Source organism: Hakea prostrata, chromosome 11, assembly GCF_041222555.1.
Source record: "Hakea prostrata isolate BN-2017 chromosome 11, UWA_Hpros_2, whole genome shotgun sequence".
Lineage (NCBI taxonomy): Eukaryota > Viridiplantae > Streptophyta > Magnoliopsida > Proteales > Proteaceae > Hakea > Hakea prostrata.
This window is the reverse complement of record NC_142610.1, coordinates 18,365,768-18,391,061: the sequence shown is the minus strand read 5'-3', so window position 1 is coordinate 18,391,061 and position 25,294 is coordinate 18,365,768. Positions and strand designations below refer to the sequence as shown.

At 38.3% G+C, this 25,294-nt stretch overlaps 4 protein-coding genes across 9 annotated transcripts; 1 reads left to right on the top strand and 3 right to left on the bottom strand.

Moving 5' to 3' along the window:
• Positions 1-568: 568 nt before the first annotated feature.
• LOC149000558 (kunitz trypsin inhibitor 5-like) lies at positions 569-1,243 on the bottom strand. Its single transcript, XM_089139187.1, has one exon. It carries the CDS (start codon positions 1,241-1,243, stop codon positions 569-571), a length of 675 nt encoding a protein of 224 aa, XP_088995313.1.
• A 917-nt stretch (positions 1,244-2,160) lies between these two features.
• Positions 2,161-9,700, bottom strand: LOC149000557 (uncharacterized). Its single transcript, XM_089140180.1, has 2 exons — positions 9,158-9,700; positions 2,161-3,700 (listed from the first exon to the last, which is right to left on the bottom strand). The coding sequence occupies exons 1-2, from the start codon at positions 9,510-9,512 to the stop codon at positions 2,811-2,813; spliced, it is 1,245 nt and encodes a 414-aa protein (XP_088996306.1). The 5' UTR covers positions 9,513-9,700; the 3' UTR covers positions 2,161-2,810.
• A 3,407-nt stretch (positions 9,701-13,107) lies between these two features.
• LOC149000556 (uncharacterized) lies at positions 13,108-20,899 on the bottom strand. Of its 5 annotated transcripts, XM_089139923.1 has the most exons (7): positions 20,773-20,899; positions 20,310-20,431; positions 20,117-20,175; positions 19,194-20,031; positions 18,995-19,100; positions 18,091-18,290; positions 13,108-17,665 (listed from the first exon to the last, which is right to left on the bottom strand). In XM_089139923.1, the coding sequence occupies exons 4-7, from the start codon at positions 19,952-19,954 to the stop codon at positions 17,404-17,406; spliced, it is 1,329 nt and encodes a 442-aa protein (XP_088996049.1). In that variant the 5' UTR covers positions 19,955-20,031; positions 20,117-20,175; positions 20,310-20,431; positions 20,773-20,899; the 3' UTR covers positions 13,108-17,403. The 5 variants fall into 5 exon arrangements, with proteins under 5 accessions (XP_088996049.1, XP_088996047.1, XP_088996050.1 ...); XM_089139921.1 differs by having other exon boundaries at positions 19,194-20,175; XM_089139924.1 differs by having other exon boundaries at positions 19,194-20,129.
• A 944-nt stretch (positions 20,900-21,843) lies between these two features.
• Positions 21,844-24,059, top strand: NRPB12 (DNA directed RNA polymerase, 7 kDa subunit). Of its 2 annotated transcripts, none has more exons than XM_089140045.1 (4): positions 21,844-21,914; positions 22,100-22,162; positions 22,259-22,351; positions 23,692-24,059. In XM_089140045.1, the coding sequence occupies exons 2-4, from the start codon at positions 22,123-22,125 to the stop codon at positions 23,712-23,714; spliced, it is 156 nt and encodes a 51-aa protein (XP_088996171.1). In that variant the 5' UTR covers positions 21,844-21,914; positions 22,100-22,122; the 3' UTR covers positions 23,715-24,059. The 2 variants fall into 2 exon arrangements, with proteins under 2 accessions (XP_088996171.1, XP_088996172.1); XM_089140046.1 differs by having other exon boundaries at positions 21,874-21,914; positions 22,118-22,162.
• The last annotated feature ends 1,235 nt before the right edge of the window (positions 24,060-25,294 follow it).

The window sequence follows — 25,294 nt, the reverse complement described above, 5'->3', positions numbered from 1 at the left end:
CTTCTCCAGAACCACCACTCGATCGCAGAGCAGCGCCCATGGTAGGTGAGGAGACATGGCACACGCAAAGATGAGAGACTTAACAACACCGCCTCTCCCAATATTTATCATATTTTTATTCTTTTTTAAACTGCACTGAAGTTTGAAGGACAAAAGAAATCACTTATCTTTTGAAAGTGGTGATGCATGATAGGTGGGATAACGGGAATTGCACAGTGAAGCCGAGATTTTACAGATTCGCTAGTTTCGACAACCAACGAAACACAAAATCTCAGCATTGCATGGCAAAGCCAATTTTGCAGATTTGCTAATTTCGACAACTAGCGAAACACGAAATCTCGGCAAGATTTTGTAATTTGTAGAGAAGATAACAAAGAATTCAAAATAAACAATTTCTACTACTTTTTATTGATTCCAGTTAACCTTTTCATCCTTTTTATTTCCCTAACAAAACATATGGAACCCTAAAAACTCATGGTTATCCACGAGAGCCCAAGCTCAAGCGCTGCAGCTTATGCTCGCCCTTATTAATGACGCCATTTGTGCTCATTACCCAACTCTTGTCAATCTAATTAGTTCCAGCCTTCACGAACACGAATGGCATATGTCCACGTGGCGAAACTGAAAGCCACCTGGTCCCACGTTCGTTTCTGATTCCAACATCGCCACAGGAAACATGACACGAGTCGCACAATCCGGGGCAGTATCTGATCCGGTAAGCTAGACTTGAACCCGACCCATTAACGGGCAAAATCTTGAACCAGTTCCCCACTGTCGACTTACCCGGATTACCCGGCTTACCTGCCAGCGTCACAGATCTCTCCTGACCCGATCCTTCCACGTGCCACACTCCTGGCATCTCAACGAATTGGATGTTCAGATCTGTCGACACGTGGATACTCCCCTGTTGTGGGTCCATTAAAGTGCTTGGAACTTCTGCAATAGATTTAACTCTCAATGGAAGTGGAACCGGAGAGAATGTAACGGGTGACCCGAAATTCATGTTATAAGAGTGTTGTTTAACGGCAGCGGAGCTAGTGGATCTGTCGCGTTGAGTTACAGTCAAGCCACCACCACGGCCACCGCGCACGGCGGAGACAACGTAGTATGGCGTGTTTGGTTGGAGCTGGTTGCCGTCGGTGTCCGACACAGCTTCACATAGATTTTGAGATACGGCGGTGGCCTTTAACCGGAGAAGGAAGGCAAAGATGAAGATGTGAGCAAGGATTGATTGCATCTTCATGACTAATGTTGGCTTGTTGCAAAAACTGATGATGCTTGAGATTGGAGACAGACCCTTTTATATATATATAGAGAGAGAGAGAGAGAGAGGGTATACATGGCCTTGGAAGTCAGAATTTCTGGCATTGAACGGGTTTTAGGGGACAAGAGTTATAAGGTGTCGCTCTCCACTTGTCAGTGCTTAGAGATGAACTCTCCTCCACAATGCTTAGGTTTTTATTTTTTATTTATTTATTTTTTTTAGTTAAGCTTTCCAACCACACAAATACGTGGGGCCCACAGTTGAAAATTTAAAATTTTTTTTTATTTTTTCAACAAGTTTTTTTCACCTGTGGGCCCCACGTAAATTTTTCGTTGGGAAGCCGTCGGGGTGTAGTCTGTGCTCCCTTGACGGGGTGAGGATCCGAACTCGGGGTGGAGTTGGTAGTTTTATATTGGGGGTGGGGATTATTAAATATGCCACAACAAGCGTCAAACCCGTGATTTCTTTAATAAGAGGTGCTGGTCATTACTGCTACACAACCTTCAATGGTGAGTATAGGAATTCTTCACATACCTGAATATATCTAAATATATTTGAGATATCCAAATAAAATCTAATAGAGAGATGAGTCCCACTCCCACAATGTGGATTTTATTTGAATACCTCATATCCTTTTATGTATGCTCATACACATGAAAATTAATTGTTAGCATCAAAGGATTGCTTAGTTGACAATGAACAAAATGTCTCTCAATGAAGTGGTCATGAATTCAACCCTCTTTTTAGAGGAAACAAAATGTTAATTAGGATGTTCGTTTTATTCCTACCATTGGTTTTGGCATCATACTTTGAGATCAAGTCCCTGACCTTGAGTTGCCAAAGCAGTAGCATGGAGCATGTTTCTGGGTTCCTTTTGTTGGTGCTCAATCACAATTCATACATTGTGGCTCAAAGGTTTGCAACCTTTCAGAATATGTGTCAGGCATCCTTCATTGCTATCCCATGAAGGTACAAGGTTTGTACCTGTGAGAACCAACCTGGAACCAATCTCTCAAGGGAAAAAGGCAAGAGAAAGAGGCAGCAGGCCTGACCAATCTTGAAAAAAGAACAAAACCACTAGTCATTCAAAATATTAGATCCTTCATTCTCCTTCTCTGATAAGAGAGGGCTGGGAGATGGAGAAGAACAGAGAAGAAAAATCAAATATAATTAGATTTTATACACTCATTTGTACAGACCAGTCGCATGGATACACAATCATTTATTTGTAACAAGCTGAAACCTTTCCACCTAGCCAAACCAAACCCATCTACCAGATTTTCTAATGAGGAACAGAAACTACCACAAAATAACTTCAGAAAGAACAACGGATTAAAATCTTATCTCCTATTTACATTTTACAGTATACAGATATGACCACCGTCCAGGAAGTAACACCCCTTCAATTGGTTACTTGAGAGAAAATTAGGAAGGAGTTCGAGAGGAAGATCTAAAACCTGAAGCTCTGTTCATAGAATTTCCTCCATAAATAGCAGGCCTTGCTTAGGATGAATTCACTTCTTACTGAACCCTGGAATCCCATTTTTCAAATAACGTCGTCTGGCTCAAATAAGCTCCCTGTGAAATTTACTTTACAGCATTCTGGAAACTTCACCCCAGCCTGCTCACAGGTCACCTTTGTAACATTAGGGCAAGACCTCACATCAAGATACTCCAGCCTCCTGAAGGATTCTAAAAGCATGCTAATCCCTGAAACGGTAATTTTTGAACAGTTGCTGATCTTCAGAACTCTCAAAGACATGTCCTGCCCCCCATTTCCCAACAGCTGAAAAGCCATATCTGACACCTCCTGACAGCACCCAACATCAAGGGCCTCTAGATTTTTACATTGGGATAGCAGACAGCTCAGGGAAGAATCAGAAAGATTTGAACACCAATCCATCCGCAATTTCTTCAGACTACCACAATAAGCAGTCGCAAGGCTCCTAATAGATTCATTGGAGATGTTCCTACAGCCCCCAACAACAAGAGTCTCAAGATTCTTGCAGCATTGAGCCAAGGAAAACATAGAGTCATCTCCAACTTTGTAGCAATCCAGTAACTTTAAAGTCTTCAGAGAAGAACACGCTTTGGACACGCTAATAACCCCAATATCTCCAATGTTGCTGCACTTGTTAATGTCCAAAACCTTGATGTGATGACAACCATCAACAAGGCTTGTAAGACCAGAGTCAGTTATCTTCGTGCATCCTTCTAGCCCAAGCTCTTCTAGGCTGTGGCAATTCTTGGAAAGGATTGTCAACAGTCCATCAGAAATATGTTTACAACCGACAAGATGCAAGCTTCTCAAGCTGCCACAGCCCTCAGCAATTGCACCAAGTCCAGTGTCCGTCAACTTTCTGCAAAACGAGACATCCAATGATTGTAAACAGGATAGGTGATTTCCAAGTGCCACCATTCCATTGTCTGTAACACCTGTACAATAACCAAAAAGGAAATAAGCAAACTGCAGCAGGGAATGAGAACTGCAACTGCCGTCAAGAACCTGAAAAGATGGACTTAGTTATTGAAAAATGTAGCAAAAGAAATCTTACGAGTTGGAAAAAAAATTGTTCATTCTTCTAATTGCAAGGAGAAAAAGATTCAACACAGATACAACAACCCTCCCCCCAACCGAAAAAAAAAAAAAAGCAGCCAAAACTGAGGTAAATATAATGGTCAACCAGATGATTCCAAACAGACAAAGAAAACCTGGAGCACAGTTATTTAGCTTATTTGGCTTTTCTTTTTCTTCTTCTTCCATTCCTTTTTTATTTTATTTATTTATTTATTTCTGGGGGGAAAAGGGGCACTAATCTTCAGGTTTAAATTAAATAGCAAGAAGTCCAAGTCATCTTCAAGTTTTGTAATTTCAACCAGGCCAATCCAAGGTGAGGTACCTGGATAATGCAAGGATAGTTGTACTTTATAGTGAAGTGTTGTACATGGATACATAATCAAAGCAAACTGGTACTCGAACAACTAGACAACCGATCAGCATATTGTCAAGGTGCCCAATAAATTTTGGTTTTTTTTTTTTTTTTTTTTTTGTGTGTGTGGGGGGGGGGGGGGCAGAAAAAGAGAAATGACGAAATCAGGGAATATAGTTATAACATACATAGAATAACAACTACTCAGCCTTATCCTAACTAAATGGAGTTGGCTACATTGATCCCAGTAGTAACAAAAAAATTAAGGGAAAATGTAAGGAACACCCCATAATTGGCGAAAAGCATAGACAGCCAAAACTATGCTAAATAAGCAGTCAACCCCTTTTCCGTTAGAACCGTTGGTTAGAAGAAATGACAAATATATCCTTAATTGTATTATCTATATCTTATAATATAGAATGACGAACAGAAGTAAAAGAAGGAACTCGTGCATGAGAAAAAGACTAAATTTAGGATCCTATTTTACCATGACTTAAAGAAACTTCCTACTAGTGTACTACTATGCAAATTTATGAAAGATTTTGGCGTGTCATTGCCAATTTGGCATAGTTTTGGGGTGTCTTAGCTTTTTGCCAAGTATTTAGGGGTGTCCTTGAAATTTTCCCAAAAATTAATTAGTAGAAGGAGACCGCAGTAAAGAAAACTCTAGGGCGTTGATCCAGCCAGGCAACAAACCACAACTTAGCTGCTCAACATTGCACTCTTTTTCTTGACAAAGGAGTGTACTACAACAACAGCATCCTAACAACAAGGTCCAACCAAGACCGTTCAGCCACCTGGATGTTCACTTCCCAATCAGCTCTGTTGAAGTCATAGAGGGAGCTAGGCCTCAGACGAGCAAATCTTTATTCAACTGTTTCTCCTACAGTTATTTTGGGCCTATTTCAAATATTAATCTGTTTTTGACTATTCCAAGTAGTTTTTAAACTTCTAAGTCAGATTATGGATTCTACAAACCAAAGACAGATTTTCACGTGATAAGAAGCACTGTGCTGTTCAGGTTCTGTGGAATTTGGACCATAATATTGAGGATTCGAGGGCAATTAGCTGTTCTGAATTCAAGAACAACCCTTATATTCCAGTTGAGGCTCTGATGGATTCCAAGCCAACAGAGATTAGCCATATTCTCCATTGAACTACCTCGAAACTATCTCTTCAGGTCAAAGCATTCAAGGAAGATGTTTGCATAAAATTATATCCTGACCCGGTTTGCTGTTGTATTTTTATCTATCCCTCTTAATCATTCTATAAATTCAGGTCAGGTTTCCTGAACTTTAAACCCTGCAATCTATGTTTTACTCTCACTTTCAGGTTCAGATTGTTATTAGCTAGAACATCTGTAATCAAACTGAATACTTGCAACAATCTATCAAAACTTTCCATTGAAATTATACTTTTTGAACCATAGGCTTCAGTTTCTGTTTAGAAACCAGATTTCTAATCAATTACCATGTCTTCTATTTTCATTCTACTCCTTCAAGTTCATGCTGCCATGCTGGTTTCTGAAACATGTCAGTGTAAAGTGGTAGAAAGGACTTTCCAGCCCATTGAGGTTGCTAATTCTCAATGTGGTTGGAGGCTGTTGTCTAGTTCAAATAGGACTTCCAGTCCTTGTCTTAATCTGATTCTTTGTATTTCTCCATTAGGATTAAACCTTTTGGGGACAGTCTTCAGAAATTTAGTGTGAAACTCCAAGATAAACCAACTTCTCTCCCTTACCTCTTTCATACTAATAATTGACAAAACTGAAACATATTTCTGAATCTGATTCCGTTTGTGGTATAACCAACTTGGATCATTATTAGCTTACTGCTTTATAAATCTCTGGATCAGTTCTCAAGTCAGGAATTCTGGGTAGTTTGTATTTCCTAGATAGAATAGGACAGCTCCATTACTCAAGATCAGCTGTCAGCTCTGGACCAAACTATGTGAATCTATTCTACCTTTAAAGTGACCCTTCACATACAATTGAAGTCTGATCTGATCCGTTTTTTATCAAATTATTAAATTCTTCTTTACTGGGTAGTGATCATTTTTGCTGTGATTCTGCTGCATCAATTGGGTACCAGAACCGCAGTGTGCATTGGAAAAACAAATGTCGCTTTAACCCAGTTGACACAGTTAAGAGACTTTCAAGAGGTGATACTGTCATGAAGCAGAAAAGAGAAAGCCCCCCCGAATACAAAACCCACTACAGGAGGTACAAAAAGCAAACTGAGTTAACTCGTTTGTGGTGGAGGGCTGGTTGCAGAAGGATGTCTGAAATTCTTAGAATTACAAGGGGAAAGAGGGAAACCCTTGCACACATCCCAATCGCCCATATACTCAAATTCAAGTTCAACCCATCAAAAAATTTGTCCAATGAGGGCAGGCCTTGGTGCAACGGTAAAGGTTGCTCCATTGTGACCAAGTGGCCATTGGTTCAAGTCTAGAAACAGCCTCTCTATTGAAAGCAGAGGTAAGGCTGCGTACATTGTGACCCTCTCTAGACCCTACAATGGCAGAAGCCTCATGCACTGAGGACACACTTTTTCTTAAATCTGTGCAAGACATTCTTTACAAGCATATAAATAAGAAAATAAAGACTTTAATAAGAAAAACGACCTACCAAGATTCCCATCTGATAATAAACTCTTTAAGACTTGTAAATGTATCAAACTTTGGAGAATAGTATAAAAGATATTCTCTTCTTGAATAAAATTAAAGGGCGTACCCAATGCACAAGGCTTTTGCCACTGTAAGGTCTAGGGAGGGTCATAATGTATATAGCCTTACATCTACTTTTCGAGAGAGGCTATTTCCAAACTTGAACCCATGACCACTTGGTCATAATGGAGCAAGCTTTACCATCGCACCAAGGCCCGCCCTCTATGGACTAGACCCTAAATTTGAACACAATTCCAAGATAGTCATCTGAGTCAGTAAGGCACTATCAAAGGAAGATGAAAAGAAAAAGAGCCTGAAATCAAAGACTGAACATCTTCAATTGAATCAACAAAGGAAGTTCCTGTTCCCCACTGATCATTGAGGAATGTATGATTCAATATGAAAATCAGTTTCTTTCAAATACAGATGATTTCCCTTCACTTCAAAAGGTAGGGCCTACATTGGAAGACAAAGATGAAGCTAGTGCTGAAGAAGTTAACAGAAGTAGCAACAGCAAATTGATGCAATGGTACAAGATAATGTTATGATTGAGGAAGATTTAAAAGAATAACAGAAGTCCTAACTATCCAGAATGGTGTTCTTATCATTGAAGAAATAGAGTTTGCGTTAACACCTCAATTCTTCAATGAGAAGGCTCCCAGGATTGCATTATTCAATTATCATCCCAGCAACACCAGAATTATGTTTTGGGCTGAATATGGATGCCATTCACCAATGTTGGTCGCTTCTCACTTTAAAGCTCAAGGATGCATTTTTCCCCCTAAGCCGAGGAGTACTGATGCAGCTAAGCACAAGCACTAGAGAAGAAAAGGCAACTCCAGAATCCTGATCTATCTAGAAATCCTATTACTAATCTAAATCTTTCTCCAAGTCGGATTTGGATTCCAGTATCGTTTCATGTTTTTACTATGTTATTGGTCCAAGTTCAGAGGTAGGACAGCGATTCTAAAAGTCTAGTCCTGTTTCAAATTAGTTTATCAACTGCCTCAGTTATATTGAAGGAAAATGTGTCATACTTTCACTAAAATCCTTTGGCATATGCACACGTTAGTTGCCTAGGTGGCCCCCTGGCACCAGGCCTTCTTAGATTTTCTTTGGTGCCCTGAAATTGTAAGTTACTACGTAAACCAGGATCAAATAATGTCCTCCCTGATAAAAAAAATAAAAAAAAACAAAATGCAGTATAGACATATATATAGCCCAAAGTCTTTCTAAGGACATTCAACCTCAATGCTTCTAGTGGACTTAATATATTGACTTACAGCTGTTACCTATAAATCTTTGACCATAGATGGTAAAAGCACAAACAGTTCCACCTAGTATGGTCTCTTGATAACTTATTCCTTTTCAAAACAAACAAAATTATCCCAGTAGAGCCGGGAGGGGGGATTTTCAACTCAAATGGAACATGATTTTGCTCCCTTAAAAGAAGAATGGCACAAACGCTGAAGAATCAGCTCCATATGGTCCCTGACATCCTCAATTTTAAGTGATGCAACACCAACATTATATCAAAGTACAATGGGCTCAACTCATCAATATTTTTCCACCACAAGATTAATCTCATATAAATGTATCAAGAATAAATCCACTAGGAGTTGCATGTAGTTTGCAACGATCATCAGATATGATAATGGAATAACCCAAGTCTTCATGAAGTACAGAAAATGAGGCTGGAGTGAGTGTTTGTAACTCTAAACAAGTATACTGGTCTCCACTATAAACAAAATAACAAAGCAAATTTTTCAAACGACACAATAATAGTTACCAAACAAATCCAATGGCGGAAAAAAACTACAAAGAAAAAGAGACAGGTATTTACCCAATGGAATGACTAGGTAGAGTTAAACCAAGAAAAGAACCATCATCCTGATAAAACCAATACACCAAGACAATCCATTATCCATGTGTGTCCCCAACTGGAGCTAAGAAACCTTTCATTCCCCGCCACCTTTAAATTCCCTAACTTCTAGAGAGAAGAGAAGAAGGGGAAAAGACAAGGGGGGTTTAAGAAGACTTCAAAGAGTTGTCTTCCTAATGGCACAACGAAAACATAGTTTAATCGAATTCCCACAAGCATTCCTAACTAAAATTACCTCTAAATGGAGCCAACTGTCAAAATAATCAATAAAGTTGTACTATTAAATCAAACAGAATTTCATCTTTGTCTGCATTGAACAACAGATTCACCAAAACACGGCTCAAAATCCAATCTTTTCCGTAGAGGCACTACAAATTTCCTCAATAACGACTACCCAGAAGATAAAGAAGCTACCTTTACAGTTCCGTAAACTTAGAACCTGCAAACAACCAAACCCAGAGGCGATAACGGCGAGATCAGCATCAGTTAATCCCGGAAAGAACGATCGATAGTTAGATTGCGAAAGATCTAACTCGACTAGACGAGTGAACCTATTCGCCAATTTCTGAAGCATCAAAGGACCCGCACGAGCACAGACCTTCCTCCTCTCCGTACTCTGCAAATGAAGCCATCTCCTACATACCAATCCGAAACACTCCTTATCTTTTTCGTTGGGTAACTTGGACAGAATCGATCGTAACTCATCGTCTGTGAGAACTTCGTTGATGCAAATGCAACTGATTTCATCACGACACTCAAGCTTAGCCATGATAGATCCAAACACCAACCCTAATCCACAAACCCCGTTGCAGGGATAGAGAAAAATGAAAACGAAAAACTGAAAACGATTAGAAACTTAGGATTGATCGGCTCTTCGGTGTGGATAAGAAAGGACAACTACACATATGAGGCCGAGACTAACGCCTTCACTCCAAACATCTCACATTCTCACTGTTAATGAACTGTTACGGCAAAGTGCACGTGAGATCCAGCTGGCTTACCTATGTTTTATTCAATAAATTTACATAAATTTACATTTTTTGGATAGATTTACTTCAAATTTTCACAAAACCTTACAATCAAGTTCACACGTACGAATATTCATTCATGACATGGTACCAGATCTCATACATTAGATACTTGAGTGATGCTATCAATTTTCACGAGACTCGTAATTACTTGCAAAAAAAAACTGAAAAATCTTAATTTGGTTTGAAACCGCTTTCCGAAGATCAAGTCAATACCTCTCACAACAAAATAGAAGACCAAGAAAAATCTGTGAAAAATGAATAACAGTAATCTAGAGAATAGTTAGTTACCTTTAGCCCTTTTAGACCAGGCTAATAATAGTGTTACCTAAGTATCTCCTTGTCGTTAGATTTGCTTGGTGATTGTTTCTATGAGTTGTTCGATCAACATATAATCACATTCTTAATTGGTTACGCTGGTTGGGTAAGTTCCTATATACTTAAAATCCTAGGTCACTTTGAATCCTTGGCTGATTTAGGTTCTTAACCGCCTTTGCGAAAGTTCTACTGTACTTTGTCAGTAGGCAATAACTTGGGAACTAGCAGCTGGATACTAGTTTGATTACATGGAACCTGGTTTGTTCTCTTGTACAACATTGAGTAATACGTTAAAAACACATTTGCTGAAAAAAAACCGGGCTGAATCTAGTTCTTTAACCTTTTTAATAAGGCTTGCTCAATCTGAATTGTTCCATTGATGTCCCAAAAACCCTTAAAATCAATTGATTTCGAAATGAGCTCTGATTAAGGTTTTTTGTCACAGCCAGAGAGAGGCGGTTGACCGGCCCTGGTGAGCTTGACTTGCCTCCTCCTGTCCGAGTGTGCAAGTTAGGTCCGATTAATGCTTAGTTTGAATCCCGACTTAAACCTTATTGAGTTTATATATTTCTAGACTTTTGAATTGCGATTTCTTGGACTCTTTGAGATTGTTCTTATCATTGACTAGTGAGTAATACTTATCATGTATTGTATCTTTAATTTAAATTCTATTCTTGTTCTTACAATTGTCGTATCCCTTCTTATGAATTGTGGTTACGAGATACTAGTCCAGCACGACGTGTAATTTCCGTAAGGAACGACATCCCTAGGTGAAAAGGATACACAGAACAAAAAGGGTACTTGGTAGGAGGGAAGGTATCCAGACCACATGTAACACGAGACATAGTTGATTTTGCATTGAACGCGTTAGTTCTCAGACCCAATGGTAGTGGTGAGAGAGTGATAACTTATTCCCCAATCAAGATATGATGTGAACCCAAAGCTACGGAGAATCCAAAAGAGATAACCCAATCCAAAAGAATCCAAAAGAGATTAGCTTTGAAATCCCTAAAAATCCTAATCCAGTAACCCAATGTTTCACGTCCATGAACCTGGTATAAGGTAGTTTCGGAACATTCGTCTTCTTTGATTTTTCTCATCTTTCTCACTTTTTTTCTCCCTTGTCTTTCCTCTCCTCTCGTGACATCCGAACTGAATGAAATCGATTAAATTATTGAGTCAGATTAGCGATTCTTCCCTTCAAGAACAAAGTATTGTTACCTGGAGCACTTATTCGAATTCGATGCACTTGCTGAGCTCCGTTTGTTTCAAATGTTCTGTCAGTCAGCAGCTGTCAAATATCCAACCATAACCATGAAATTCTTCTCTGTACATCATAAATTAAGAATCATTCCATTTCACTCACAATACATGAGCAACTCCGAGGGAAATTTTGCCGACATTTCGGGTGGTTTGGCGATAACATCGTCAATTTCTCGACAATATATTGCCGACATTTGGCCAAGTAAAATTTTCTCCCTCAAGTAAATTAAAGTATTTAAAGATAAAATGCCAGATATCCTTAGATATATTTGTTGAGCCATATTTATGTAGTCTATTTACCCTGAAAAGTGTTTTGTTTAGCAGGAAGATAAGACACTTTCCCTCATGCTTCCTGTGACAAAAAGAAAAAGAAGGATGTAATTAAGAATTCCCTATGATTTAATTTTATAAGCCCTTTTTTTTTTTTTTTTTAATGAATGTCCAATATTGAACCATTGAAGTAATGAACCTGCTATTCATAGGCAAATTTCACAAGAGGGGTAAATAGGTTTCATCTTTTGCCTTGTAGAAGTGCAATCCCCTCATACATATTCCCCCATTTTACAATTGAAGGAGGAACAAATTAACTGTGTAGGGCATTTACTTGTTGCTAACAAATACCGCGTCGATCGAGGTAAATGCATGTGGGCATGGTCTTACAGCTCCTAAAAGACATGAACATTGAAGACTCTCTAAGGACTGCCAGAGTTCTAAGAGCTAGAGACAATCAGATCATCAAACTTTGCAGTAAATAAAAATAATTGTACTGAGGTGGCCTTAATAGGAAGAAGACTGATTAGAGTGGAAGACAGATTTAAAAGAAGAACAAGTACAACATTCAATGGGACCTAGAAGAAGTATACAGTAAAAAAAAAAAAAAAAAAACCTCTCAACAAAAATTACAGGGGTAAGACTTCGCAGGAAAATTGGTTCTTTCCAAGGAAAAAAGCAGATGATGATATGACAGTTCCTCTTCTTTTCATGAAACTAATGCTTTGTGCCTGTAATGTATCAGTCTCCTTTGACATGCTGTTGTTTGCCACCATATACCAATGAGAACCCCTGAGACACCACCATACCAGCCACATAACCAGCCAATGCTCCATAGGTGACACAGATTGGCCAATCCTGCAAAAGTTATAATAGAAATGTTTACTTTTGGGGGAAATAATAGCAACAAACTGCTTAGCCTAAGCAATGTTGAAAAACTGGGTGATAGATCCACCTGGTTAGGAAATACAACCCTTGTAAGCTCAGTGCTTTAGTTATCAGTTCTTTAACATAGTTTGGGAGATGGGGTCCTACTATGTTTAGTAAGTTAAACAAAGTGAGTTCATATAAGCTATGAATAATACAACCTCAGTTTCAACTTGAATTTTATAGAAAACTTAAAAGCATAAAAATGAGAGATGAACATGCACTCTTTGATCATCAGAAGTTGAGATTTGAGACTAGTTTAATTTTTTGATAATAAAAATTGGTAACTAGTTAATTAAGGTTCCTAACCAAGTAATCCCCTCTATGCTTAACCTGGAGAATTATTCAAGTTACCAGATCAACACATACAGAACTTTGTGTATATTTTTTCCCCTTTTTTTTTGTGTTGGGGGGGGGGGGGGTTGGGAGGGAGAGCTGCAAAACTCATCTCGAGATTTGGTCTGAATGCCAAGCCAACTGCTGAGATTCAGAATTATCATAAAACTGATTGTACTGAACATTCCCCCCCCCCCCCCTTCACAAGTAATATTGGAGGATCTTCATGAGAAAACAGTGGCCATTTAAGTCAGAACTGTCTGGAATTGCTTAGCATTATACTCAACTAGAAACTTTAATTGAACATTGTGCATCTCAATATATCATCAGCATCAACTTGCTCATAATCCACTAAAATGCTGATCCTTTCTCAGTAGACGAACCACAGAAGGTTAGTTTCTGAGTTACTCATTGAAGAAAAACTGTCAATTGCTCAGCATGTCAAGCAAGCATCAGTTCAGAATCCTTTTCAGTGATACCACCATAAACTACGTTTGTGTCACCTAGGACACTTGGAATAAAGTCAATTCTCTGGATAGTAGTTTTAAAGTAAAACTGGCATGGATAGATACACATCTTGGGCCTATGCACTGAAAACACGTTAGCAGCTAATGAACATGTTGTGCAATTACTTTGGTTTTTCTGCTCATGGTTGCATCAAAGTGAAGTAATTGCAGAACACATTCAATTCAAACCCGATAAAACTAGTGTCAAATTTTAAGGAAGGTATTGTGCATTTAATATACTCAACAAAACGCTAAAAGGAATTATCCTATAACATGAGATGCACCAGGGTAGTAAAGGGAAGGCCTTGGGAGGTTGGAATATCGAGCACTAACTAGTGAGCACAACACTATCAAAGATAAGAACCCATTTCCCAGGCTTTCAGAGTATTCTTTCTATTTCTTTACTGTAACATCAAGATTAAAATTACAATAAATAATTACCCAAGGAGGTGAAAATGGATGCTAGAGTTAACAAGGTACAGAAATAAGGAATTACAAACCTAGCTAAAGAAACATCCCAAAAAGGAACTAATACAAAAATAAAAGTACCAGTATAAAATTAATAAGAACATAAAATTACCTGCCATGGTCTTTCCCAATCAAGGGGCATAGGCCAAGCCCCCAGCCAAGCTCCAATAACAGGTCCAAGTGCAGGAACACAGATCATATAATCAAGAACACCAGTTGGGTGGACAACAAATCATATAAATAAATTCCATAAAATAAATAAGGGGGAGTCTTCAATGACACTTCAATGGTGTATTTAGAACTTGAGAGCTTCTTCTAATTACCCCTTGTCATACTACCAAAGTTCTCTAAGACAAAGGTATAAAAAGGTTTTCAAAAGATAATTTGACAATGGAATACAACTATGTCGTTATCAAAATGTGCCTCATGCACATTTTTGAGCATATGAAATGACACTATCACCCTCATTAGAAGGAAAAAGTAGTGTCTCTCATGCTAAAAGGGCAGAGAGGGATATCAACAAGAAACCCCAGCAAGAACCTGGAGAATAGTTTGCACTCTAGCATATGACCCTACTAGTTTCCATTTATTGCTTACCTCCTCAACATGGATCACCAGAAACACTTTTCTTATTTGTTGTTGTGGGTGGCTCTTTTTTAGTTTTTTTAGTTTTTTTTTATTTTTAATTGCCCCCCGGGGGGGACACTTGGTGTACACAAATAAACGTGCCAATCCTTCCCTGATGAACCAAAAACAGAAGCGACAGGTATGAACTGCAAGTATCACACTGGAAGAATTCATAATCAACTTCACTAACCCCTAGAGAAGAGGGATTGCATTGGAGCAAAACAGGAAAACAGATATCCAAGTGAGCAAATTTCTTAATGGATAAGCTTAAAATATTCGCAAGTATGGTGGTGCAGGTAAGCACCTATAAACAAAGAAGTGAGGTAAGCATGAAGTAGCTCAAATTGAGAAAGTAGAAATCATTTGTTCTATACATGTTCACAATCACCTTGCATCAGTGTCATTTCACTGAGCAAAGCTGTTCTGACTTGGTGGATACCCTGATATTTGAAAATGAAAATGCCAGTAACATGACCATTAGAAGAGGTTGCAAAAGCTAACATATAAGAGTAGCATGCCCTTTTAAATGTGGTTCACTTAAACATAACAAGATTTTGACCATTATTCTGAGAATTTCCAAGATTTTCCAACATGAATTGAACAAAGCATGACATTGAACACAAGTTTAAGGGCACCTTTGAGAATCTTTGAAACGCTTTTCAATCAATAAATCAAGGAGTTTTTGATAGAAAACTATCAGCGAACTAAGAATTTACCCTCACAGCGAACAAGGACATCAATAGGGACCAATTAATGGTCCTCTTCATGTACCTGCATCCAAAGAGGAGATGTACAGCTATTAATATATAAATATATTAACAAGCATAAATGGATTTAGAATAATAAAGATTTGAATGCACCAGTAATCCCAGCTAATCCCCCCCTCATGGTGTTGCTTGAGTGCAAGTAATGTCACTAACTGACTTCCAACAGGTGCACCCAAAACAATAGCTCCAAATGTGTTCAGAAGGGCCCCTAAAAAGCAAAACACTTACACTAAATGGATTTCAGAAGTGCAAACAAAACAGAAAATATGCATTTCTCATCACATATTGAATGGGATAGGAAGAGACAAATTTATGTATTATATACTCATTGAATATGTTATAGAATGGGATTAACCACACAAGGGGGAGGGAATGTGGATGGTTCTCTCTGTATTGCTCTGTATTTTAGTCTGTTACATATTTCCCTCTTGAGTGTGCAGGTATTTCCGAGCTCACCCATTGCAGTCCTTGGATATGGAATGCAGAGTTCTCATTGAAGGAAAGCTGACCAGATCTCCATGGTATCAACCGGAGAAGGGTTTTGACTAGAAACTTACATATTCGGTTTGCAATCTCAAGCAATAAAGATCCTCACACTGTGTGTACCCTCAACCAGGAAAAACCTTACTCCTAATTCGACAAGATAATCAGATCAAGAAAAATGAAGACAATGTAACTTTATTTTGGCTTGGCAAGAAAAAAGAAAATCAGTTCACGGCACATTGTCAAGTACAAGCTATCAAACAAACAGAGCTTGGAAACTCAAATTTTTGGAAATCAAAATTTAGCTCAACTGTAAAGTAAAACTGTAAAACCAAGGAAGTAGTTCAGACCCACCAGCAGGAAGCCCAGATAAACCTCGCACAACTGACCTGAGAAACTGTTAAGACATTATTAACCACCAATTAAGTTCATCATAGCTAACAAAAAATAAGAATCAAGAAGTAAATCAAAACCAAGAATAGGGATCAGCTTAACTCACTGAAAATTTCTGATGATTACACCGGAAGAGAATATAAAGTAAAATAACAAACGGACACTCAATAGCCTGGTGGTGTTTCGATCAGTTTCATTCTTCGTTATTGGCCTGTTAGACTGGTTTTTGAGCCAATCAAGTCCAACCTCCTTAGTTGAACCGGAAAAATCATGGACCATTGGTTCTCTTTTTTTTTTTTCTTTTTTTGAGCATTGTTGGAAGAACAAATTATATAAACATCCCAGGGATTTTGCAAACTTATAAAGTGAGTTTATATAATTTACTTTTATTTTAAGGGTTCAAAAACCAAAGATCAAAATACTAATTTAGCGGACCCACATTCTTTGCAACTAAGGATACAGCCATCCATCAGTTTCTTACGAAGACCATATCAAATGGCTATCGACAGATCTTACAGTCAAAATATTTTCTCAAAATGCTTCCCAAAACCATCACATTTTCTCATGAACTGACCACCAACCGACCCGTTTTGATTATTTTCCCCTTAACCAACCCACCAAGCATCATCTCCTGGGTTTGTTGCAGCTTCAACAGGAGTGTCTTCCATTGGGTTTATCCCCATGGCAAGCTTTTCTTAAGGGACTGATGAATTGGTAATGCCCTTGTGATTGTAGAGGATGTAGATCCAACACTGGTTCTTAAACGTTCTTCCTCATCTTGCTTTACTGGATCCCAATCATATTGCGCTGACTGCCGATGTGAGGTTTGAAACGTTTCACAAAGTTTTAATGGTGTGGTGCCTTTGAGAATTTTCAGCTGCTCAACAAGAAAATTGCCACTTTCTGGAATGATGTACTTTCTTTTATTATCTCTCTTCTGCTAGCTAGCAGAACTGTAATTTGTGAAAATAGCAATAAATCCAGCAAAAGAGTAAAACAATGGAACACTAGATGCAGTAAGTGGTGAGTTTTCAATTGCATGAGATCATGTCTAAATGTTTTGTATTGTACAACAAATTTCCTTTCCTGCTCCCACCAAAAAAAATTTCAACAGGGTGTATCATCTATCATAAGGGTGGAGATAATTCTGCCTTGAATTTAACAGCCTCCAAACCAACAAATTTAATGAAGAAAATTAAAACTGAATGCGTATATCATCTGTAACAAATATGATCTGACAGTGAGTTAATGATGGAAATGGATGCATTTCCCAGTTAAGAATAATGCTTACAAGCACAATCTTCCAAAAACTTGGTGAGCTGAGAAGTATAGAGATTTGGGTCATTTCTGTAATGGTCAACATGGGGAGTAGATAGAAAATTGCAAGCCTTGACTTCATGGCCAGCCTTTCGCTGCTTCTTTATGAAGGATTCTACGGCTTCAGCTGGAATAACCCTATCTGCACTGCTGTAGATGTATAACTGTGGACACCGTGGTTGTTTTGATGACAACAGATCCAGCACATCAGAAAGTCTCCTGTATTATCCAATAAGAGAATTATTACATCAAGAAGTCAACTCAAGACTGATGTTCTGAGTCGCAGAAAAATAGTTACACATCATGCAACATTGTAAGTGTAACTGGTTGGGTGATTTATAATAGAAAAATATAAAAAAATGGTTGAAGACACAAATTATGCTTGCACTCCAAAATCCAGAACAGAGAACAGTAACAGCCCTCAATTCTGTATACCCCCATATCTAAATTCTAGGTAAACATGACAGGTAAATACCCCCCCCCCCCCCAAAAAAAAAAAAAAAAGAAGCAAAAACAAAAAGCAGCACTTCATGCAAGACCTTTGGCGTTTATAGAGAGCAACAAATATGCAATCAATGATATCCATCTATGAGGACTTTAACAAGAGAATGGCTATAGTGAAACAACAAGATGGATCATACTACCTATTAACTTTAGGAAGATTTAGAGCCATATCGAAGAACTTCTCCAAAATAACAAGCAGAGCTATTTCAGCCACTGCAGGTCTATGCTCCTTACTTATACCACTACTATGAAGCTTCACTCCAGGATCAGCACCAGCCAGTCCTCTTGTTGCAATACTCTGCTTTTTCAAAAACGCAGCAGAGAAACCTGAAGCCCAGACCTAGAAGATTTAAAAAATTAATAGTATGATTTAGTAATATAAACAAGTTGTTGCAAGGGAAGGAAAGGCAGAGTACCCCTCCATATGCCATGGAATAGCCAAACAATGAAATATGAGCTACAAAGTCATGGTTTCCAAAGGACCCAAGTGCACAACATAGTGATAGAGATAAGTAAAGTTGGTCATTGCTTATTTAAAAGTGCAAAGGAAACAGCTAAAGAATATCCCCCCCCCCCAACCCATAACTGGGGGATCCAAAAAGAAAGGGCAAAAGGGTATAGAACCAAACATTGGAGGAATTAACCAGCAAGGGTTTCTAGAGTATATGAGTTGAGAAAGGAGACATTTTTCTAGGGAAAACTACAATCAAATAGAACTGGGATACAACAAGAACTTGTCTGATTGAAAATCAATGTTATCAATTATCATTAACCATTCCTTGCCATTCAAACTCTCCAAGGAAATTCAATAGGGGTATAATGCATTGCAATTGGATGTCCTAAAATGTAAATCATATATAAGGGAACCCCAAGAGAGGTGAAAGCATTCAATCTAATGCAGCCATGGTGAACATATAACTAAAGTCTACTCAGTAAGGAATTAAGCCACAACAATATTTCAACAGGCTCATGCTAAATTCACTTTATATATACATCACCTCTCTCGTTTACAACACATTTCAATCCAAAAGCAAAATGCTTTACCTGCGGGTCTGGAGCTGCAACAGGAGCTGAGTCAACGATGCAAGCCCTGATGTTACCCATAAAATTTGGATCCTGCTTCTGAAACTTCTCAAGAATAACCCCGTATCTGTAACATAGACATCAAAAGAACCACATTCGTTTAAAAGGCAATAATAAATACACAAATCAAGCCAAGAGAGACAGAGACAGAGAGACTCACGTCAACCAGCCAGTATTACTGAAAGTGTGAAATATGAGATTTTTCCCATGTTCTTCCTCTAACCAACCAGCTAGATGGTTGGCAAGCAACTCTATGTCCTGTTCAGATTTCTCAACAACCTGGTAACTGAGGATATCAGACATCGGGATAGTAAAGGTAATAGCATGGAACCCTCTTGATGTATACCAATCTGCATATTTCTTCAGATGCTTCTGTTTGGCCCCCAACCATCCAAGTAAAACAACCACCGTTCTAGACTTTGCAAATGAACATTCTGAATCACCAGAAGCCCCATAAGCATTTGGGTCTGGTAAATGCCATCTGTATGCAACCTCAGAGGGTGATAAAGGAGTAGAGTGTATAAATTCAGATGCCTTGGGTGTTTTGGACAACTCCGCAGACTGATAAGATGTCACAAGAACAGGAGGAGAAGCAACAGAAGTCGAAAGTGAATTGAACCATGAACCCAAAGCATTTGGAAAAGCAGAATAAGGAACTGGGTAGTCAATGTGAGGGACAGGATTGTGAAGCCCTGCTGCAAATGACAAGTTTCTGACATTAGAACCAGAAATCCGAGACACCCATGACCTTAGTTCCTCAAATGAACTTTGATAAGAAGAGCCCAATGTTCCTGAGGAGAAACAAGGATCCAATGACTTAACAGGAGATAATTTATCAGTGAAGTCAGCAGAGATAGCAGCTACGGCGACGGCAGCTGCTGCAGTTAGGGGTCTCTGAAGGTTTCCAGCCATGGAAACCATTGCAGAGGATATTGGATTGTCTCATACCAAATACCAAGCAATCTTCACCGAACGAAGAGGAGACAGTCAAAAGGAATCTAATGAACCAACAACAATAGCTTCTTCAGTATAAACCACCAGCTTCAACCCATTAATTGAAAGTGATCGCTTAAAAACACCGACCTTTTCACATGAACTACACGCATAAAAGAAAAGGGTCAAGGCATAAAGTTCAACGGTTCCTGCGTAGTTGGAGATGAGACATCGATGGCATGTTTTAGTTATTATTAATAAGAAAAAATAATTAATATTTAATATTCAATTTGCATAAGAAATATCGAAGAAAAATCCAAGGGATGTCGTTGTCTTCTCATACCAATCTACTGAAAAAGATGCAATCCTAAAGAAGACAAGATGTTCGTTCAGGATAAGAAAATGGGGCTGTCAAGATATCCTGCTCTATCTTGACAGCCCTTATCTCAATCTATCCTCTTCTACCTGCAAAATATAGATGAATAAATTTAGATAAAGAAATCATGAAGTAAAAAACTCGAAAAAAAGGCCATAATTCACCGGTTCAGGATGATTTTTGGATGGTATTAGGAAATGAACCAGATTGAAATTGTTTTTGTATTGCAAAGCAATAAACCAATAGCAACTACATCTCAGATCCTTTCCAGAAATCAGTAAAATCTTAGAAAGAAACATAGAACTTTAGACCACCATTAAATATCGAAAATAAGAACAGAACTTGGGCGACAATGGATTTAGAGTGAAAGAAAATTCGAAACAAGCACTACCCAGACGAGGAAATAAGCTAATCTATATGAAATATGCACCTTCACAGAAAACAACACTGAATCAAACTTGAAATCAGAATGGTGTTTATAAATATGAGAATCAGAGGAAAAGAGATCTTTCTGAAATCAACTGCCTTGCAAAATTCTTTCTTTTAGAAAAGGCGTGAACTCTCCGCAATGTTTTTTAGGATCCACATCAACTGTATCCTTATCCCCGATTCGTATTAATGTCCCTTCTAGGATTGTACCCCGTGGCATTTAAGTATTCCAAAGGTTATCTAATTTAAACTAAATTTGAATTTTACTTAAATACATCTTGTTCTTGGGTTCCAAACTTCCAAGTGTTATATTATCCCCGCGTGTCGAGTTAAACAAGATTTCCAATGTCCCGTTTCACCCATATACACTCCTATTTCTTGTATTTGAATCTATTTTGCTACGATATTTGACATTTATGAATACATCTTGCTTTGTTATTGTCAATTATTATATTATTTGTATCGATCAAATAGGGTTTCATATAGTTTTACCCACATTCAGTTAGGTAAATATGGATTAGAAACATTGAATTATAGATATTTTATGTCAAAATAATGCTTACAGTGTGTTTATTGGCCTTGTTAAACTACATAATAAAATTCATACTAAAATAACTCCAAATACCCTTTAAAACTAGGGGTCGATTTTTCATAGACACCCCTCTGAATATTGCCCGACATATCGTGATTTGTCGGTATCTGTGGGGTCCCCAAACATTGACATGACGGCAAAGAGCGATTTTTTAAACTTTACTTGTGGGATAAATAAAAATTAATTACATACTACTAATAGGGGTTAAACTGATAAATTAAATAATTCAAAGGGTAACATTAATATTAAGAATAACTCAAGGAATGACTCTGAAAATTTCTCTTCTTTTCTTTTCCCTTATTCTATTTATTCGTTCGGATCTTCTAACCGAAGGAAGGAAGGGACGGTTCGGATGGCTCACCCGCTTGTCCACAAGACCACTCCACAAGCACCTGCAACGCGAAATGACCGAAGTACCTCTTTCTTTTCTTGAAACTTCTGCATCGTCCCTAATTCATATTAATAAGTCTTTAAGCTCTTCGGAAAGTCTCTTCTCTTCTCTTCCCATCTTCGTCTACGTCGCAGCTGCCACTAGCGCTTAAACCCTTACGGTATCTCTCTTCTCTCTCTCTCTCTCTGTCTATCGTCGGAGTCAATATTGTAGTTCTATATCTTTTCTAAGATTATAGGTCGTTCTGGTTGGGAATTTTTTCTCATGTTTTGAAATATCTGTTTCTGTGTTTCTCTTTAACTCTTTTTATTTTATATTGGTTATTATGTCTTTGATTTACGTTAGGGATTCCTTGTTTCTCAGTGCTCATGGATCCACAACCAGAACCAGTGAGCTACATCTGTGGAGGTAATTTGAATTTTCTCTCCCGCTTAAATTAGGTGAAACCCTTGATTTCTTGTTCCCAATCCTGTAATCTGATGTGAAACCTGTTGTTTGGCTTAGATTGTGGGATGGAGAATACCCTGAAACCTGGTGATGTTATTCAGTGCCGAGAATGTGGCTACCGCATCCTCTACAAGAAACGTACTCGCAGAAGTAAGTTGTTTGACATCTTAGTTATCTCGGTTACCTTCACTTTTTACAATTTTTTCTGTACAAGAGAGGTTATTAGAACCTAATAAAACAAACAAAAACGTGAACGAAAGGGGAAAAGAGATTCCATTATACTCAAAAAAAAAGAATGTGCAGTGTAGATCCAGGACCCTAAAACTTCATTGAATTTTAGCCCTAGCAGTCAAAGGCGAGTGGTTTGCCTTGGGGCTGGTGGGTTTCAGAAGACCATCAAACTTTAGAGGTAGTGGTTGGAATTTGCTGTATAGCACATGGAAAATGGACTCATGATGTGAACATGCTTTTCTTTTTCTCCCATCATTGCTATTAGACATCAGTTGGACCATTGAAGAACTTCTGTAATGGTTTGATTAATTAAAATCTGCTATAACAGTTACTGGCATTCAAGAGACTGATTTATTTGCCTCAAGAGAGTGTTGGATATTGTATTTATGAAAAGTTCAGGATACAAGTGTCCTATTGTGATGGATTTTGAAACTTAAAAACAATAATTCTGATGTAAATTGGTCAGGTACTCAAAGCAATGAAGATATTGAAACAGTTAATTTTTTTTTCTTCTATTGGTACAAGGGAGCTTCTATGTATTGGGGGACTCTTACATATACCACCAGGGAGATTTGAACCCTTGATCTCTTTTCTAAGAGGTGTTGGTCATTGCCAACTGAGCCACCCTTTGATGGTATTAATTGTTTTTAATTTTTTATGAGTCCAAAGGAAGGTGATTGTTATGGATAGTGGGAAAAGTACACTAGAGTGATGGTGGATAAATAAGAAACTCCGACTGTAGTTTATTCTAGTCTCTCAAAGTCTCAAGTGTGACGGGAATTAGGATCATGTGAATTAGTTGGAGTTGCATTTTATAATGCATATGCTTCTCTTTGTCAGTCTGGATGGAATGCTGCAGTTTTGTTCTGCAACATTGTAGTTTATGGTTGATAATACTGAAAGAAATTGGTGAAGGCTATTTAATAGCCTTCAATGGGGGATCAGATTTCTCTCATTGCATCAAAATGATAGTAAAGTACTTCAAAAATGCAGTAGATTGTGGTTGGTCTCTACGGTTTCCTTCCTCTGGCTTCATATTCATATTTCATCATGAAGTTTCCATCAAAAGCAGTTACAGAAATAAAGACAGAGAGTGGCCGTTTTGAACTACATGATAAAATTTATTAAATAATTTTTCTATGACAGCTTAGTAGCAGTTGTGTGGAAGACAGATCAGATGTTTGAAGTGATGCAAAATCTCATCTTACTTTGTGACTCCATAACCAATATAGTTACCATTTGTGTTTTGTTTGTACCAGTTGTTCAATATGAAGCACGCTGATTTGGAAGCACAAGAAAGGATGGGATGATAAGCGGTTGACATCAAGTACTGGATCTCTCTCGTCAGTCTTTTTGCGAAATACTTACATAACTAGAAGTCAGTCTATTATAAGAACCTTTATATGTAAACTTGAATCCCCTGTTCACGGGAAAGGATTCTTCAATCTTCATACTATATCAGTGATGGATAGGAGATTTCAAGCTCTGGGAGTCCATAATACTTGTTTTTTTTCTTCTTTCTATTGAGTCCATAGTTTAACTAGGGTTTGTCCATATACTTCTATGTGAAAATTGAATGCAATACTGAAGTTGTGGATTTTCTGTGCTCTAAGCTTTTATGGTGTTACGAATTGCTGCTCCAGTCTTTACCACAAACTCCCATTATTCTGAATTCAGGTGTTATCATCTGTGGTTATGTTCAAATTCCAATGGTCTAGTTTTCCATGGCCTGATCCGACCTCAAAAATGCGATCATTTGTCTTTGCTATGTTCCAGTTGTTTCATTCATAACCATTTACAATTTCAATTTCAGTTAGTGTGGGATCTCTATCCTTCCTACGTTAACCCATAAATTGTGGAAGCTGTAGGGGCTCTGGGCTGTAGAGAGGGTGTGCAGAAACAATCTACTTTTTTCTGCAATTCATGTCCAACTCCTGGAAGTGTTCTTCTCCACGGACGCATACAAAATTGTCTCCAAGAAAACCAATTTATAAATCCTTGGCTCTCCGCAGCAGAGGATTCTGCTACTTACTGTCAATTCGCATAGAATCACATAATAGACACACCTCACTTCCATGTGATTCTCAAAAATCGAAAAAATCAAGATGGGCATTTTGCATGCCAGAACCTGCGCTTAGAGATTTGATTGTCGTCAGCAATGGAACTTCAACGTCACCACTTCTCTGAACCCTTTGGAGAACATCCACAAAATTCTCCTCACGGTAAGAAGAAGAAACCTCATTGATGGGTGGTTCCAATGTATCTGATTGAAGATTAGTCCGCAGCATATTTTTGTGAGCATCCTGAATGCCCTTTGGAAGATTAGCCTGCCATTGACATATTGTTGGGTTTTTTGTAGCTTACGTGCTTACCACTTATTGTAAATTTGGAATTTCGTTAAGTTTAGGTAGAGTCTTGTACACCGTTCTTGGCAATTGACTATGAGGTCTCTTTCATTCTTCTTGGTGTAGGCTTATCACTGTGTGTACCACAATAAACTTGTGCTTCTTTGTCTTTCGTTTGCTCGTGGTGTTAGCCAACAATGGGGTTGCCCCCAACTTATCGGTACATTGTTGCCAAGAAATATCAATTTCCCATATGGGGTGTTGTCAACCATGGAACGACTGAAAATTTTTGTTTTTTTGTTTGTTGGACCGGACATTATCCGTAACAGGCTGACACAAATGAAACCATTGAGTTTGCCATTTCATTTTGTACTTCTGTCGCCTCTGCAGGGCACCAGAACTGGTCAACAACAACCATGGCTAGGAAGAACTTTCCAGCCGGGGTGTACCCCCCAAGGGGGCCCCCCCACAAACACCCCCCCCCCCCCCGCCCGGTGGTCAGCACCACATTGCTTTC

What these genes read in the sequence shown, in the direction of transcription:
- LOC149000558 (XM_089139187.1), bottom strand. Translation starts at nt 1,243, where the DNA reads ATGAAGATGCAATCAATCCTTGCTCACATCTTCATCTTTGCCTTCCTT.
- LOC149000557 (XM_089140180.1), bottom strand. Translation starts at nt 9,512, where the DNA reads ATGGCTAAGCTTGAGTGTCGTGATGAAATCAGTTGCATTTGCATCAAC. An exon ending in AAGTTTACGGAACTGTAAAG is followed by an intron (nt 3,701 to 9,157) that starts GTAGCTTCTTTA and finishes GTTATTGTACAG; the next exon opens with GTGTTACAGACAATGGAATG.
- LOC149000556 (XM_089139922.1), bottom strand. Translation starts at nt 19,954, where the DNA reads ATGGTTTCCATGGCTGGAAACCTTCAGAGACCCCTAACTGCAGCAGCT. An exon ending in TTGCAGCTCCAGACCCGCAG is followed by an intron (nt 18,291 to 18,994) that starts GTAAAGCATTTT and finishes TAAATCTTCTAG; the next exon opens with GTCTGGGCTTCAGGTTTCTC. An exon ending in AATCTTCCTAAAGTTAATAG is followed by an intron (nt 17,666 to 18,090) that starts GTAGTATGATCC and finishes TGGATAATACAG; the next exon opens with GAGACTTTCTGATGTGCTGG.
- NRPB12 (XM_089140045.1), top strand. Translation starts at nt 22,123, where the DNA reads ATGGATCCACAACCAGAACCAGTGAGCTACATCTGTGGAG. An exon ending in AGTGAGCTACATCTGTGGAG is followed by an intron (nt 22,163 to 22,258) that starts GTAATTTGAATT and finishes TGTTTGGCTTAG; the next exon opens with ATTGTGGGATGGAGAATACC. An exon ending in CAAGAAACGTACTCGCAGAA is followed by an intron (nt 22,352 to 23,691) that starts GTAAGTTGTTTG and finishes TGTTTGTACCAG; the next exon opens with TTGTTCAATATGAAGCACGC.